Below are 14,640 nucleotides of genomic sequence, written 5' to 3'. Positions count from 1 at the left end.
CTTTGTAAACAGAGATGTGGGAAGTTCCTCTTTCAAATCAAAAGTACTATCATAATGTGAATTATTTGTATTAAATTTTGGAAAGTTTAAAAGTACATGTGTTAGATTTTTTTCTAAGGCCAAGAAAGATTTCTTTCCCCTATAACAGAAACCGTCATCAAATGTACAGGACCAGAGCACTGCTTCCTATTAAGTGGTGCTGATATTTCACAGTAACAGCAACAGCGCACTGTTTTTTCTTAAAGTAATACAAAAGCCCTTGATAGCTTGAAATACTAATGAAGGGAATGGGCTTGTTTTATAATATGCATCATAAAAATATTGTAATGGAAACTACTGAAGATATTTGAATAATAATGTCTTTTCTCCCCTAGGGAACACAGTGGTCTTTCTCCTCAAGATGACACTAATTCTGGAATGTCAATTCCCCGAGTAAACCCCTCCGTCAATCCTAGTATCTCTCCAGCTCATGGCGTGGCCCGTGCATCCACGTTGCCGCCGTCCAATAGCAACATGGTACCCACCAGAGTAAACCGCCAGCAGAGCTCAGACCTTCACGGCAGCAGTCATAGTAATTCTAGCAACAGCCAGGGGAGTTTTGGGTGCTCCCCTGGAAATCAGATTGTAGCCAGTGTTGCCTTAAACCAGGGACAGGCCAGTTCCCAGAGCACTAATCCCTCCTTAAACCTCAATAATTCTCCTATGGAAGGTACAGGGGTGTCCCTGGCGCAGTTCATGTCTCCAAGGAGACAAGTCAGTTCTGGATTGGCAACAAGGCCCAGGATGCCAAGCAATTCATTTCCTCCTAATATTCCAACATTAAGTTCCCCTGTCGGCATGACAAGTACCGCCTGTAATAATAGTAACCGATCTTACTCAAACATCCCAGTAACACCCTTACCGAGTATGAATGAAGGACCCAATAACTCCGTTGGCTTCTCTGCCAATTCTCCAGTCCTCAGACAGATAAGCTCACAGAATTCACCTAGCAGATTAAATATACAGCCAGCAAAAGCCGAGTCCAAAGATAACAAAGAGATTGCATCCATTTTGAATGAAATGATCCAGCCTGACAACAGCTCTAATGATGGCAAACCTCTGGATTCTGGGCTTCTGCACAGCAATGACAGACTGTCGGACGGAGAAAACAAATACTCTCAAACGAGTCACAAACTAGTGCAGCTTTTGACGACAACGGCGGAGCAGCAGTTGCGGCATGCTGACATAGACACAAGTTGCAAAGAGGTACTGTCTTGCAGTGGCACTTCCAGCTCTGCCTCTGCGAACTCTTCGGGCGGCTCTTGCCCTTCCTCCCATAGCTCCCTGACAGAACGGCACAAAATTCTGCACCGGCTCCTGCAGGAGGGCAGCCCCTCGGATCTCACCACCTTGTCTGTGGAGCCCGATAAAAAGGACAATACATCTGCTCCTGTGTCAGTGACTGGACAGGTGCAAGGGAACTCCAGCATAAAACTAGAAATGGAGGCTTCAAAGAAAAAAGAATCAAAAGACCATCAGCTCCTACGCTACCTTTTAGATAAAGATGAGAAAGATTTAAGATCAACTCCAAACCTGAGCCTGGATGATGTAAAGGTCAAAGTGGAAAAGAAAGAGCAGATGGAGCCTTGTAACACAAACCCGACCCCAATGACCAAACCTGCCCCCGAGGAAATCAAACTGGAGTCCCAGAACCAGGTGAGCGGCCTCACGTCATGGGCTAGCATTGCCAGTTATTTCTGGCTTTCATTTATTTCACTCCAACTGTAGACCAGGTTTGGATGCAGGCTATATTTTGCCCTACCCGTTGGGTATATGTTAAACAGTTACTATCGATTATTGAAAAGGCATAGGGTGCCCTCAAACATTCTCTCTGGAACTTTGGAGGACCACAATATTAATACATCTTTCTAAGAAAATAGATATTTCTTTCTCTAAAATCAGAGTTCACATCTTTGGAGACTTTAAAAAACACCTTTCCTGCTCCCTCCTCCCAGTCCTATCTGTTGAATCCAATTGTCTGAGAATAGAACCCAGAAATCTACATTTTAGAGGAGTTCCCCAGAGAACTGTGATGTGCGGCTAAGTCTGAGAATCTGTGATGTAAATGACTTGGGAGAGAAGTGTGAGAAGGCGGACGAGGCTGCCTAGACTGTCTTGCTTTGCTGTTTCATTTCTTTTGAAACGTTTTCTAAGGCTGGTTTTCTTTTCATTGATTCTAATCATACTCAACCCCCGTCAGAATAATACTCAAGAATTCTGGGTAGTAGGGCATGTAACATGCCCTGAAACAGAAGTAAATGTAAATAAATCTTTGCATAAATTGTTATGGATTAACAACCTCTATGCTTAGGCTGGGGTGGCATAAAAATTGACAGGCAGCTTTGTCTATTGAACAATTGCTATGGACTCTGAAGGAATTTAAGAAAAACAGAAAATACAGTTTCTTTTCTTTAGGAGCTTACAGATTATTTAGACAGAATATAGACATCCATAAAATAGCTAAAAGTATGTTGACAAAGCAGTTTATCAATAGGACTCTCCATTGTGAAACCCAGTGCAAAAGTAGTATGCTTAGGTCCTTTTCTTGAACCAGCTTTATTTTCTGCCCTCATCTTACAAGAATCTCTCTCTTCCCTCAGGCGTACTGTACTCTAGGCCCATGGAGGTCCCTGCCATTCCTGGGATAAGCCATGTCTCTTCTAAACATCTTCTGCCTTGCTCTCCTTTCTATGTCTGCTGAACTCATCTTCACAGCCCATCCCAGGCATCACCTGTGTAAAACCTTCCCCAGTAGCCTAGTTAGACGGTTCCTTCCTCCGTGCTGCCGAGTGCTCCGGATTGTCTGTGTACTACTTGGAATAACACTATTTTGGTTGTGTATCGTGTGCTCTTTGAGGATGAGGCTGTCTCTCATTTTTCTTAGTACAGCTAAGCTAATATCATGTTTTTAAGCTGAAAAAACAGCTTTTGATAATGACTGTATTAAAACTCTCACTCTATAAAATTAACCTGAAGAGTTAACAGCTTTGTGCAATAATGCCATTGTGTACAGTCCCGGTACATCTGTTTTGGTGTACATGCTCATGCATTTTTGCAGAGTTTACACCTGGGAGCAGACTTGCGGGATCTTCAGATATATGTATGTTCCTCATTAGTAGATAATGCCAGTTTTCCTAGTGCGTGAGAACTCCCTGTAGTTGGCCCATGTTTTAACTAATATTTGGTCTTGTCAGTCTTTTAAATTTGAGCCATTCTGGGTCTGTGTAGTGGTATCTCATCGTTTTAATTTGCATTTCCCTCATAAATGTTTATAAGTCATTTGGATTTCTTTTTTTTTTTTTGTGAATTGCCTATTCAAATGTCTTGCTCATTTTCCCAATATGTGACTTTTAAGAGTTCTTTGTGTACTATAGATGAGTACTTTATTGGCTTTATGTTTTCAGACATGATCTCTGTGCCATGGCACGCTTTTTCTTCCCCTTATTGGTGCTTCCTGATGAAGTGAAGTGCTTCATTTTAATGTAGTCCCATTTGTCATTTTTTACTTTATGGTTAGTATTTTTGTACATGTGTAACAAAAGACACGTTCGAAAATGTTCACAGTAGCTTTATTTGTCTTAGCTCCAAACTGGAAACACCCCCAGATCCATCGCAGCAGGTGGATAAACGTGCTGTGACGTGTTCGTACAGGGGGTTTGATTCAGAATGAAAACAAGTGAGCCGCTGCCACACGCAACAAGATGTCAGAAACGTAGTTTTAAGTCAAAGAAGCCAGACATTTCTAAAACACACACATAGAGCCCTATTTATACAATATATAACTATAAATTTTAGTTTAATTAAATAACAAAATACAAACAGGTAGTCATTTTATGTTGATGCATTATCTCAAAATAATCACAGGAGAATAATACAGTGAAATAAAGGCCAGTTTTCTTCTATGCATAACCCCAGAGAGATGTAGGGATCCCTATCTGTCATTCCCCAAACTTTTAAATGATAAAGAAGTTATATTAATGTAAATTTATTTTTTATTCTATCATAAAGTAAGTCATTGCACAAAATTGTGAAAAAACGTGACAGAAAAAAAGTGGCCTTGGATACTATCGTGGTAACACAGTACCCATGACACTTCCCTCCGGTCCAGGCCTGTTCGGGGCCTGAGTTCTGTACTGAGACAAACTAAGTCAATGCCATGTGCACATCGTCTCATACCCTGCGGTACATTAATATCCCAAGCATCCAAATTTTTCCCAGTGGAATAGTTAGGTCATGTAATTTCAATGAGGCCTTAATCTTCCTAATTAATTTTTCTTCATTCTTTCATAGTCACGTTTAATTCATAGAGTTTAAAGGAGCAGCTATTTTCTACATTGTTTCTAGCGAAAGTGTAGAGTATGCGTCCTCTAACTTTGGTTTCCACTCTTAGTTTACAGCTGACCTTGACCAGTTTGATCAGTTACTGCCCACGCTGGAGAAGGCAGCCCAGTTGCCGGGCTTATGTGAGACAGAGAGGATGGATGGCGCGGTCGCCAGCGCGACCATCAAATCAGAGGTCCTGCCAGCTTCACTGCAGCCCGCCACTGCCAGACCCACCTCCAGGCTGAACAGTACGTGTCGGGGACAGGATCTCGTTTGCAGTGTTTAATGATAATGATAATTAGTGCTTTGTCTCTCACCATTATTGCGCAGACCTGTGTTGTTTGTTGAGAGTGAATATCTGTTCGTTAATGCCACTGTAAGTAATGTGCATTTACATTTAGACGTAGGAACTTCACTCAACTTGTGCATTTTAAGTTATACTACAACCTCTACCTTTTTGTAATTAATGTTAAAAGTGAGCAGTTGATATTCAGGAGAGCACCTTTATGTTCTTAACCAAAACGTTCCATAGCATGACTTTCAGAATTGCAATAATTACGTCAGATTATGTTCCCCAAAGCGTCTTGAACATTAATCCTAAGAGTTGCACCAAAAAGGGGGCTGTGCTAAAATACACTGGACAAAGTGTATTGCTGCATGGCTCAGACAGTATTCTTTAAAGTTCCACAGTGCAGTTCCACCGTGCACGTTAAAGGGTTTAAGAAGTACTGTATCAAAGAAACCAGCTTAATTACTTTCACTCAGCAGCTACCAGACTTTCTTGATTACGGAATTCCGTTTTCCACGTAATACATGGTACCCCACAGAATGAGTTTTCCATGAAGCACCATTTAGGAGACAGCCATGTCGAAGCCCTTTGCCCCTGCTCTGGCCATGCGACTTCTCCTAACTAACAGACACTTGGATGGTATAATACCTAACATTCATGAAGCTTATATAGGACTGTCAGATTTTTTTCACCCATCACTTTGAAGTTTAAAAAAAAAACAGTGGTGATAATTCCATTCTGTGACCTTGAAACTAATAGAAACTAACCAGCTCATTTTCAAAATTTGTCGGAGTTCCTACCTAAGTGTCGTCCCTCTTCTCATGGGCTCAGATGTGGGACTCGTTTATTTCTGTCTTACTACAGCTCTTAGCTGTCATAACACAATGTTTGAGAGTTTACCAAGGTTTCCAGGCAGCTGGAAAGCTGAATCTTGAGTGGCCTCTGACATTTCTGGAAGCAGTTTTTAACTGACCAGAACAGTGGGTGAGAGCAGGAGCTGAGGTTCGAGTCTCACATTCTCCACTTTGTTAATAGTGCTGTCCCTGGTCATCTCTCTGTTAGCAGGTGAAGTTTTCTTCTCTTCATCTGCAACGTGGTATTAGATGAGATGACTCTGAAAGCGACTTCTAGTTGAAACTGAGTCTCCAGGTTCTCTTGTGAAGTTGAACGTACTTTACTGTGTGATCTAACAATCCAACTTTTTTTTTCATTTATTTTCTTTTTTAATTAAATTTATTGGGGTGACAGTGGTTAATAAGATTATATGTTTCAAGTGTGTAACTGTGTGATGCACCATCTGTAGACTGCATTGCGCGCTCAGCACCCCAAGTCATGTCTTCTGTCACCATGTATTTGAGAGCCTCTGCCTGTCAAAAGACTTGGCCACAAATGTTTATATCAGCTTCGTTCATGATAGCCTCAAACTGGAGACAATCTAAATGTCCATCAACAAGGGAGTGGTATATTCATGAAAGGAAATACTGCTCAGCAATGAAAAGAAAGGAACTATAGATACATGGCTTGAATTCTCAAAAACATGCTGAATGGAAAAAAAAGTACCTGAACAAGATCATTGTTTGCCAGTGGTAAGGCAAGGCAGGGAAGATTAACAACCAAGGAGCTTCAGGGAACCTTTAGAGGTGATAGAAATATTGTTTTTTTTTCTTTTTTTATTATTATTGATTTTTTAAACATTTTCACCCAACAATATGTTTAATTTTAAAAAGAGAGGAAGGGTGGGGGGGTGGAGGGAGAAAGAGAGATAGAGATAGAGAGAGAGACATCAACCAGTTGCCAATCCCCTGATCAGGGATTGAACCTGAAACCTAGACATGCCCTGACCAGGAAACAAACCTGTAACCTTTTGGTGTGCAGAGCAATGCTCCAACCAAGTGATCACACCTGCCAGGGAAGAAATACTCTTTTCTTGATTGAGGTAGAAAGTTATGGGTTTAAACCTTTGTCAGAATTTACTGAACTGTACAATTTACATGGGTGTATATTATTGTATGTAAATAATACATGAATAAAATTTACTTTAGATATAAATCTGATATTAGAATGATTTCTAACCTATAACTAGGCATTCAAATTTCCAGTTGTAAAAGTAAAATAAAGACATTTTCAGATATAAAAGAGGTCAAATATTGGCACAGTATATTCACCTTTTCTGGTGAAGGTCCTAGAGGATATACCTCAGCAAACAGGAAAAAAAACCAAGAAACAGAAAGGTACAAGGTCCAGGGGTAACAGAGCCTGCAAGGAAGTCCAGGAATGGGGAGCTGAGCAGCAGGACTGGGGAGCAACCGGTGCAAACGGGAACAGGCACCTGCATCCTTTGGAAAGGGGGCCTCCAGGGAAGAAATGGAATTGCTCACTTTGAGTTTATGGAAAATATTACTGATTGATAGGTTTATGTCAAAAATGCTGAAGCATCTGAAAAATTCCTGTAGAAAAGCACCAGGTGAAAAAAATAAGACAATTGCTAACTCCAGAAAAAAGGAAGCACAGTAAAAATAAGGAGTTTTGAATATAGGGCACATCTGTCCACGGCCATACCACCCTGAAAGCACTCGATCTCGTCTGAGTGTAGTGCACATGTGACTTAGCAGTAATATTTGCATAGTCATAACAATCTAAATATTAACTTTTAATTTTATAAAATGCTGTGATCTCTGTTAGGGAATTGGGGACACAGGAGGTAGTGAGAAGTAGGTGTGGGAGATCTAAAACCTCGTCTATCACAATGGAAAGTCAGTAATCTAAAATCAGGATAGCATAGGAAGAAGTAGCATATGCATATTTAGAAGTAAATAGGCAAATGCCAAAAAGAAAAAAAAAGCTGCACAAATTGGGAATGATTGCCTCTGTTGAAAGTAAGCTAAGGATCAGAAGGGGTGAGAGAGGAAACTGCTCTTATTCATAGTGAACCTTTTGGTTTTGACTTTTAAAATTACATTTGTGTTAATTTAATACAAATTAAATTAAAATAGAAAGCATCTTCTAGCTCTACGGGTGTGTGAAAGTGGAATGTTTTTCCTTCATGGTCTGTCTTGAGGCAGATAGCTCTTCTTTCTTTCTTGAGATTTCCAACCCTAAATGCAGCGCCACTTATGAAGTCTGTAACTAGGCCAGAATCTGCTCAACCTTGGGCTGAAGTGTTAAACCAAGGGCCCTTCCCTTGAAGGCCAGGAGCCTAGAGGGGAGGACACTGAGGTGTCCGAGGGAGAGGATGAGAGATGCAGAGGGGAGGGTTGGTGCCCTAATCCTTGTGTCATCCAAGAGTCAGCTGTATACTGAAGAAGCCCCAGAATGAAAAACATAGGTGACTAAGTGTTTCTGTAGCTGAAGTGGGAAGCCCTTTTGTCCTGGTGGTGACTGAAGGTCCTGATTTTATCTAGAGGAGCCGTGCTTCAAAAACGTTGTGAGGGAGTGGGAGTTGGTGACGGGGAAATCCCCCGTGGTAGCCCGGGCACCCACTTTGGGAGATTCCTCTGAGTCCTGTCCTCACTGCTTTAATCCTGTGGGCGGATGCCAGCGTCAGCTGCACTCAGAGCAGGGCCCTGGTGGCAGCTGCTCGGTCATCCTTTAATTCTGCCAGCAGTCGCCTGTGGCCTGGCTCTTGACCCCCTCCAGTGACCACTGAGCTTGCAGTTGTGCTGGTGTTCTTCTGGGAAGCTAGCCTTTTTGGAAAATCTTTTCGTCCTGTTGCACGTTTACTTGGTTAGTTGAAGTTTCACCATCAGTTTGTTTCCATCTGTTTTATCCTTTAGCAGTTCTTCCTGGCTCTAGCTGGCTGCCATGGTACTCCTTTTGCCTTTCTTTCAGCTGTAGATTTATTTCTCCAGTTTTGCTTCTTTTGTTATTTCAATGATATTTCTGGAAGGAGAATAAAATATAGGTGATAAATCTGCCACATCGAACCATAAAGTTTTCCTAGGTCCATTTGCACATGAGAAAACTAAGGTCCATAAAATGAAAAGGAAACACACACATGTACACACATACACGAGACAAAAATATGCCCCAAGTTACCCATTTACTGTATGCAGAATCAGGATTTAAATCTTAATCCGCCTGGTTTCCAAACATGCTGTTTATATGCACACACACACTGATGTAGAGAGACCAAGTGGTTTAAAATACTTGTTAGAAATTTACTACAAGAGTACATCCAGATGCCTATTGCTTTTTCATTGTAGGCCACTTAGGAAGGTATTGTTGATCAAAATATGCACAACGTGCCTTTTTGGTCAGTCTCTGCTATGTCCATTTGACTCTCTTTAAATCCCTGTCCTTTAAGGGTGGAGTTGACTTGGTACTGTCTGAAGTTATTTGCAGCCAATTTTGTTCATCCAAAAAGAGTAATACTTAAAAAAAAATCAGATACAAGATTAGATGTAACTACAAGGAGGTGTATTTTTTTGAAGAACTCATAATCTGTTTAAGACAGTTCTGGAAGGATTCCAAAAATATTCGAACATTGACAAGGTACCTGGAGCAGGTGAATGACTCCCCTGAAGTGGTTGTTTTTATGTTCTGTGAACATACACATTCTCAAGTGGTTATTTTTAAAATATTGTTAATTTGTAATACATACATTAAAAATATTGCATAACTCCAAAAATAATGTTTTACATAAAATGTTTTCAGTAATTAAGAAATCCATTTTAATGTCCCTGCTTTTGAGGTTGTATTTAGTATGTTGTGCCTATTGGTAGGCATCTCTTGCTATTACAAAGCTGTAATGAATAATCTTATGTAGAGATAATTTACCACACACATCTGAAATATAAGTTCTGAACAGAATTGCTAGGTTAAAGGGTGGACAGATTTTGCCAAATGGCCCTTCCTAGATATTGAACCAGCTTGCCCTCTAACTGATAACGTTCCTCTCTCCATAAGTCTTTGCCAATATGTTGAATTATGTACTTTCTCGTCTTTGCCAATCTGATGGTTTTATTTTTTTAATATTTCAATGAGTTTTAATCCATATTTCTTTTCATGTGAATTAAGTTTATCTCTTGTGAGTGATTTTATGCAGTCTGTTCATATTCTTTGACGATTTATCTATTGGTTTATTTGGTTTTTATCTCATTGATTTATAGGAGTTTTTTATACCTTAATGCAATTAGTTCTTCGTATTAAAAAAAAATAAATAAAACACCCAACTGCTGTGCATAGTTCCTGCCAGATGTAACAGAACTGAACCATTAACCTCCTTACCAACAGCCGAAGAAAAGTAACTGAGCATCAGAATCACTAGATACTGAGTTAACTGTTGGAGAGGTAAACTGTGCATAAGCCACTCCCATGGTTAGCCTATACTTTCTTTATATGCAGAAATTTGTTTAATAATGTAAGTTGTTTCTTTTTTGCTCGGTTTAGTGCAGCTAATGGAGACACAAAGGTTTCCTTTTCACCAGATTCTAAGTGGAGAAAATATGCTGATCCTTTTACAAAGGTGATAATAACACATTAATAGCTTTATCAGGACAACCTAAGGGTTTGTTTTCTACCCCCACTTCAGCCGCCTCCCTTCAAGAAAAGGACTGGTAGATGCACGGATTTCAAGTGCTGCTTTTAAAAAAGAAGGGTGATTGTTGCCGGGTGAGGGGGGTGGGTAGAGGTGGAAGAAGGTGTAAGGGGGATAAATGGTAATGGAAAAAAATACAATATAAACAAAAAAAAAGTGAGGTCAAGGAAGTAGTTTAGTGGAGAAAGAGAAGGGAAGGAAAGGAGTAAGCAGTGTGTTGGAAAATCCTTTCCTGCTGCAGCTCTAGTTTTCACCTGAATTACCTTATCTTGGTTTAAGATGAACATTCTTAAATTCAAAAAGTCAAAAGGTCTCATTCCATCTCTGCTTAAGGCAGCTGTATTTTTTCAGGGAAGAGTTGGAAGTTTGACGAGAACCTCAGTCCTCTTCCCAGCCCTCAGCAGCAGAGAAGCCCAGCCTTTGCTCTCGACTCCCCTCTCTATGAATGTTCATCCTGGGTCATAAAAAAAATAATTACCATGCCTGCTTTGTGTTGCATGGATACATACTTACTCATGTTTGCGATGGGAACACAAACATGACCAAAAATAGTAGGTTTATTCCCTGGACAAAGGGAAATAGCTTGCATTATTTCTTAAAACATTCCAGCAAATCCTCGAATTTTTTATTGAAGTCCACCTCTAAAGGAAGTCCTAAGAGGTTGAAGTGACTTTTAGAATAGAAACCAACTTCTTTTTAGCATACAGCCTGTGCAAATAAAACTTTTAATTGAATCAAAGTTTAATTTGTTTGAATTTTCCCCCCTACTCACCAAACTTAGCACATGAATCTTACTTTCTTTTGAAAATTTTTAACCCAACTTATAGTTTTAACATTTTCCCCATCAAGACTGGTAAAGTGAGATATTTTGTACTGTTATTGAGCCAAATAAATTATCTTGTAATACTCAGCATTGATGGTAGAGAGCCATGTAAATTCTCTTTGACTCTTAAATATTATTAATTTTTGTCTGGATCAGATTTCTTAAAGGGCGCATAGGAATGAGGAATTAGTGTGCGGAGCACGGCAGTAGGACAGCCTTGGTTAATCTTGGCCAACTTCCTGACTTAAATAATGACAGAAGTCAAGTGATTACTTTCCCATCACCATTTATTATTCTTTGTTTTCGTCTGCTTCATTTTTCAGAATCCTACAGAAATCAAGTTCTCTGTCATTTATTATGATAGAGAAAACAGGTTTAATTGAAAGCTATAATTATTTGCATTTAGAAGTGCATGTGTAGGGGGGTGGGCAGGCATGGGAGTAAAAGACAGAAAACTGTACCTGAACAACAATTAAAACAAAAAAGCGCATGTGCTTACATGAACTCCTACATTTCATTCATACTAAATATGGAGTATGTTTTACATAAAAGTGAATCTAATATGTTTTGTGTAATTATAAATTATCAATATCCAGCATTAAGTACATTTTTTCAGGCATGCTAATATCTACTTATCCTCCGTTCATTAGAATGAGGAATTCTTCCTATTATGTTATCTCTTAAGATTCCATTTTCAGTTTTTTATTTTTATTTATTTATTTTTTTAAAGATTTATCCATTTTTAGAGAGAGGGGAAGGGAAGGAGAAAGAGAGGGAGGGAAACATCAGTATGTGGCTGCCACCTGCATGCCCCCTACTGAAGGCCTGGCCCACAACCCAGGCACGTGCTCCGACTGGGAATCGAACCAGTGACCCTTTGGTTCATAGACCAGTGTTCAGTCCACTGAGCCACAGCAGCCAGGGCTCCATTTTCAGTTTTGTTTTGTTTTTTAATTATAACAACTTTGTATAGTGATAGATGGTTACTAGACTTATCATGGTGAATACATTGAAAGGTATACAAATGTCAAATCGCTAATGTTGTACACTTGACACTAATATAACATTGTGTGCCAACTATACTTTGATTTAAAAAATTTGTGTTAGTCTTCTCAGGATGCCATAACAAAACACCGCAGACCAGGTAACTTAAACAACAGAAATGCACTTCCCCACATTACAGGAGGCTAGAAGTCCAAAGTCAGAGTGTTGGCAGGTTTGGTTTTCTCTGAGGACTCTCTCATTTTCTCTGAGGACTCTCTCACTGGCCTGCAGGTGGTTGCCTTTTTGCTGGTCCCTCATGGTCATCCCTCAGTCTGTGTTGTCTGTGCCCTAACCTCCTCCTCTTGTAAGAACACCAGTCATGGAGCCCACCCTAATGACCCTGCTTTACGTTAATCATCTCTAAATACAGTCATACTTTCAGGTACTGGGGTGAGGATTTCAGCATCCAAATTGGGAGGGGGATACAATTCAGCCCATAACAATGACTAATTAATATGTTTGTTTTAGAAATCATAAGCAATCATTAGAAACCTTAAGAAAATAAAAGTAGTCTTTAATCTCACTGCCTAAAACCTACCAAGGACAGACCCCTGGCCAGAGTGGCTCACTGGATTGAGCACTGACTTGCAAACTGAAAGGTCATGGGTTCAGTTCCTGGTCAGGGCTTGTGCCTGGGTTGCGGGTATGAGAAGCAACCCATCGAGGTTTCTCTCCCTCACTTTCTCCCTCCTTCCCTTATTTATTTATTTTCAGAGAGTGGGGAAGGGAGGGTTGCCTGTTGTGTGCTGCACCTGCCAGGGACCCGGGCATGTGCCCCAACTGGGAATCGAACCAGCAACCCTTTGGTCCGAAGGCCGGCACTCAATCTGCTGAGCCACACCAGCCAGGGCTAAATTAAATCTTTTGAAAAAAATGTCAAGCATGCCTTAATTGACTTTTTAAAAAAATCTATCAAGATAGATCATTTACCAGAATTTTTGTCTGTTAATATATAAAATCATTTATAAAAATAGATTTATTCTGAACATAATGTCTTGGATTATGCTTTTTTCTTTTTCATTTAACAGCACATTGTAAATATATATACCATAATTTATTATCAGTTCCTAAATTTTTAGAATTTGAGTTATTTACAGTTTTTTTCCTAGTATAAATGGTACAGAAATAATCAAAGTTTTAAAAAAATTTCCCACACAAATCTTTCTAAAATACATATGCTGTTTTCTTCCATTACAAAACATAATTCAACTTTTTTTACTTGTCATTATAAGCATCAAGTGTTATACTGTTACAATTCTGTTATATTTTCAGATTGACAACCATAGAGTTTTGTCCGTGTACTAAATGGCCCTAGACTGTTTTGCCCTTTAGTGTTTGTTCCTGCCTTTTATACATTATATTTTGTCTTTTGCTTACAGCTCTCGTACCATGATGGTAACACTGCCCCTACTTACAGCATATTCTGATGTGCTGTAGACTGAAAAATCGGTTACCCAAAATCGTTATAATTATCTTTAAAATTTTTCAGACGAAGTCCAGAGTGATTCTTCGATGGTAACTTCAACTTATGTGCAAATATGTGCACAGATACGTGCAAATATCTTCAAATATGAGCAAATTTTTTTCTTTTTTTTAAGATTTTATTTATTTATTTTTAGAGAGGGAAGGGAGGGAGAAAGAAAGAGAGAAACATCAATGTACAGTTGCTGGTGGCCGTAGCCTGCAACCCGGGAATGTGCCCTGACTGGTAATCGCACCTGCAATGCTTTGGTTCACAGCCCGCACTCAATCCACTGAGCTATGCCAGCCAGGGCACATATGTGCAAATTTTTAACATCAGATTTTCTTTGATTCACAGACCTTTTTCACTTTGTCATTTATCTGTTACTATGTGGCCACATTCTAGATAGTTTAAGTTCCTGAATAAATGACCTTTGTATCATTAAGTTAATATTTTATAATTGAAATCTCACTCTACTATATATTGCCATTTTATCTTCCTTTGTGACACTGACTTCTCACCTTTGCTTCTCTAATCAGGATTACCTGAGCTGGAATTGGAAGCAATCGATAACCAGTTTGGACAACCAGGAACAGGTGATCAGATTCCGTGGGTGAATAACACAGTGACAGCTGTGAATCAGAATAAACCCGAAGAGTGAGTAATACATTTTGTATTTTACAAAGTATCAGATACCACACTCTACAACAAAGAGCTGTTTTTCCCAAACTGTATTCCAGTCCACAGTGGAATTTTGTAAGATGTTAACAGAAGTAAATGAGCCCTGGCTGGTGTGCCACAGTGGCTGAGTGCTGGCCTGCAAATCCAAGGGGCGCAGGTTCGATTCCCAGTCAGGGCACACACCTGGGTTGTGGCCCAGGTCCCCGGTGCGGGGCATGTGAGAGGTAACCACACATTGATGTTTCTCTCCCTTGCCATCTCTAAAAAAATAAATAAATAAATAAATCTTTTAAAAAAAGAAGTGAATGATAATGAAAAAAAGGGATGGGGAAGGATACAGTTAGAATTATTTACTGCATGACTGTAAGACTAGTGTGCATTTGTAATTACCAAGAGACTGATGCAGTATGCCGCTGTTAGTTTATTTTTTATCCCTTACTTTA

The 14,640-nt window shown here is 39.6% G+C and overlaps 1 protein-coding gene across 7 annotated transcripts in view; it reads left to right on the top strand.

Annotated features, from left to right (window-relative positions):
• NCOA1 (nuclear receptor coactivator 1) overlaps positions 1-14,640 on the top strand; it is a 211,398-nt gene that overhangs the window by 162,004 nt on the left and 34,754 nt on the right. For all 7 annotated transcript variants that reach the window (XM_045844373.1, XM_045844372.1, XM_045844374.1 and 4 more), the window contains exons 12-14: positions 375-1,695; positions 4,430-4,610; positions 14,056-14,173. In XM_045844373.1, the coding sequence (XP_045700329.1) occupies positions 375-1,695; positions 4,430-4,610; positions 14,056-14,173 (1,620 nt within the window). The remainder of the gene's footprint in view (positions 1-374; positions 1,696-4,429; positions 4,611-14,055; positions 14,174-14,640) is intronic.

Source organism: Phyllostomus hastatus, unplaced genomic scaffold, assembly GCF_019186645.2.
Source record: "Phyllostomus hastatus isolate PE091 unplaced genomic scaffold, TTU_PhHast_1.1 phas_contig_402, whole genome shotgun sequence".
NCBI classification, from domain to species: domain Eukaryota; kingdom Metazoa; phylum Chordata; class Mammalia; order Chiroptera; family Phyllostomidae; genus Phyllostomus; species Phyllostomus hastatus.
The sequence above is the reverse complement of the archived record's forward strand: the minus strand, read 5'-3'. Positions and strand labels throughout refer to the sequence as shown.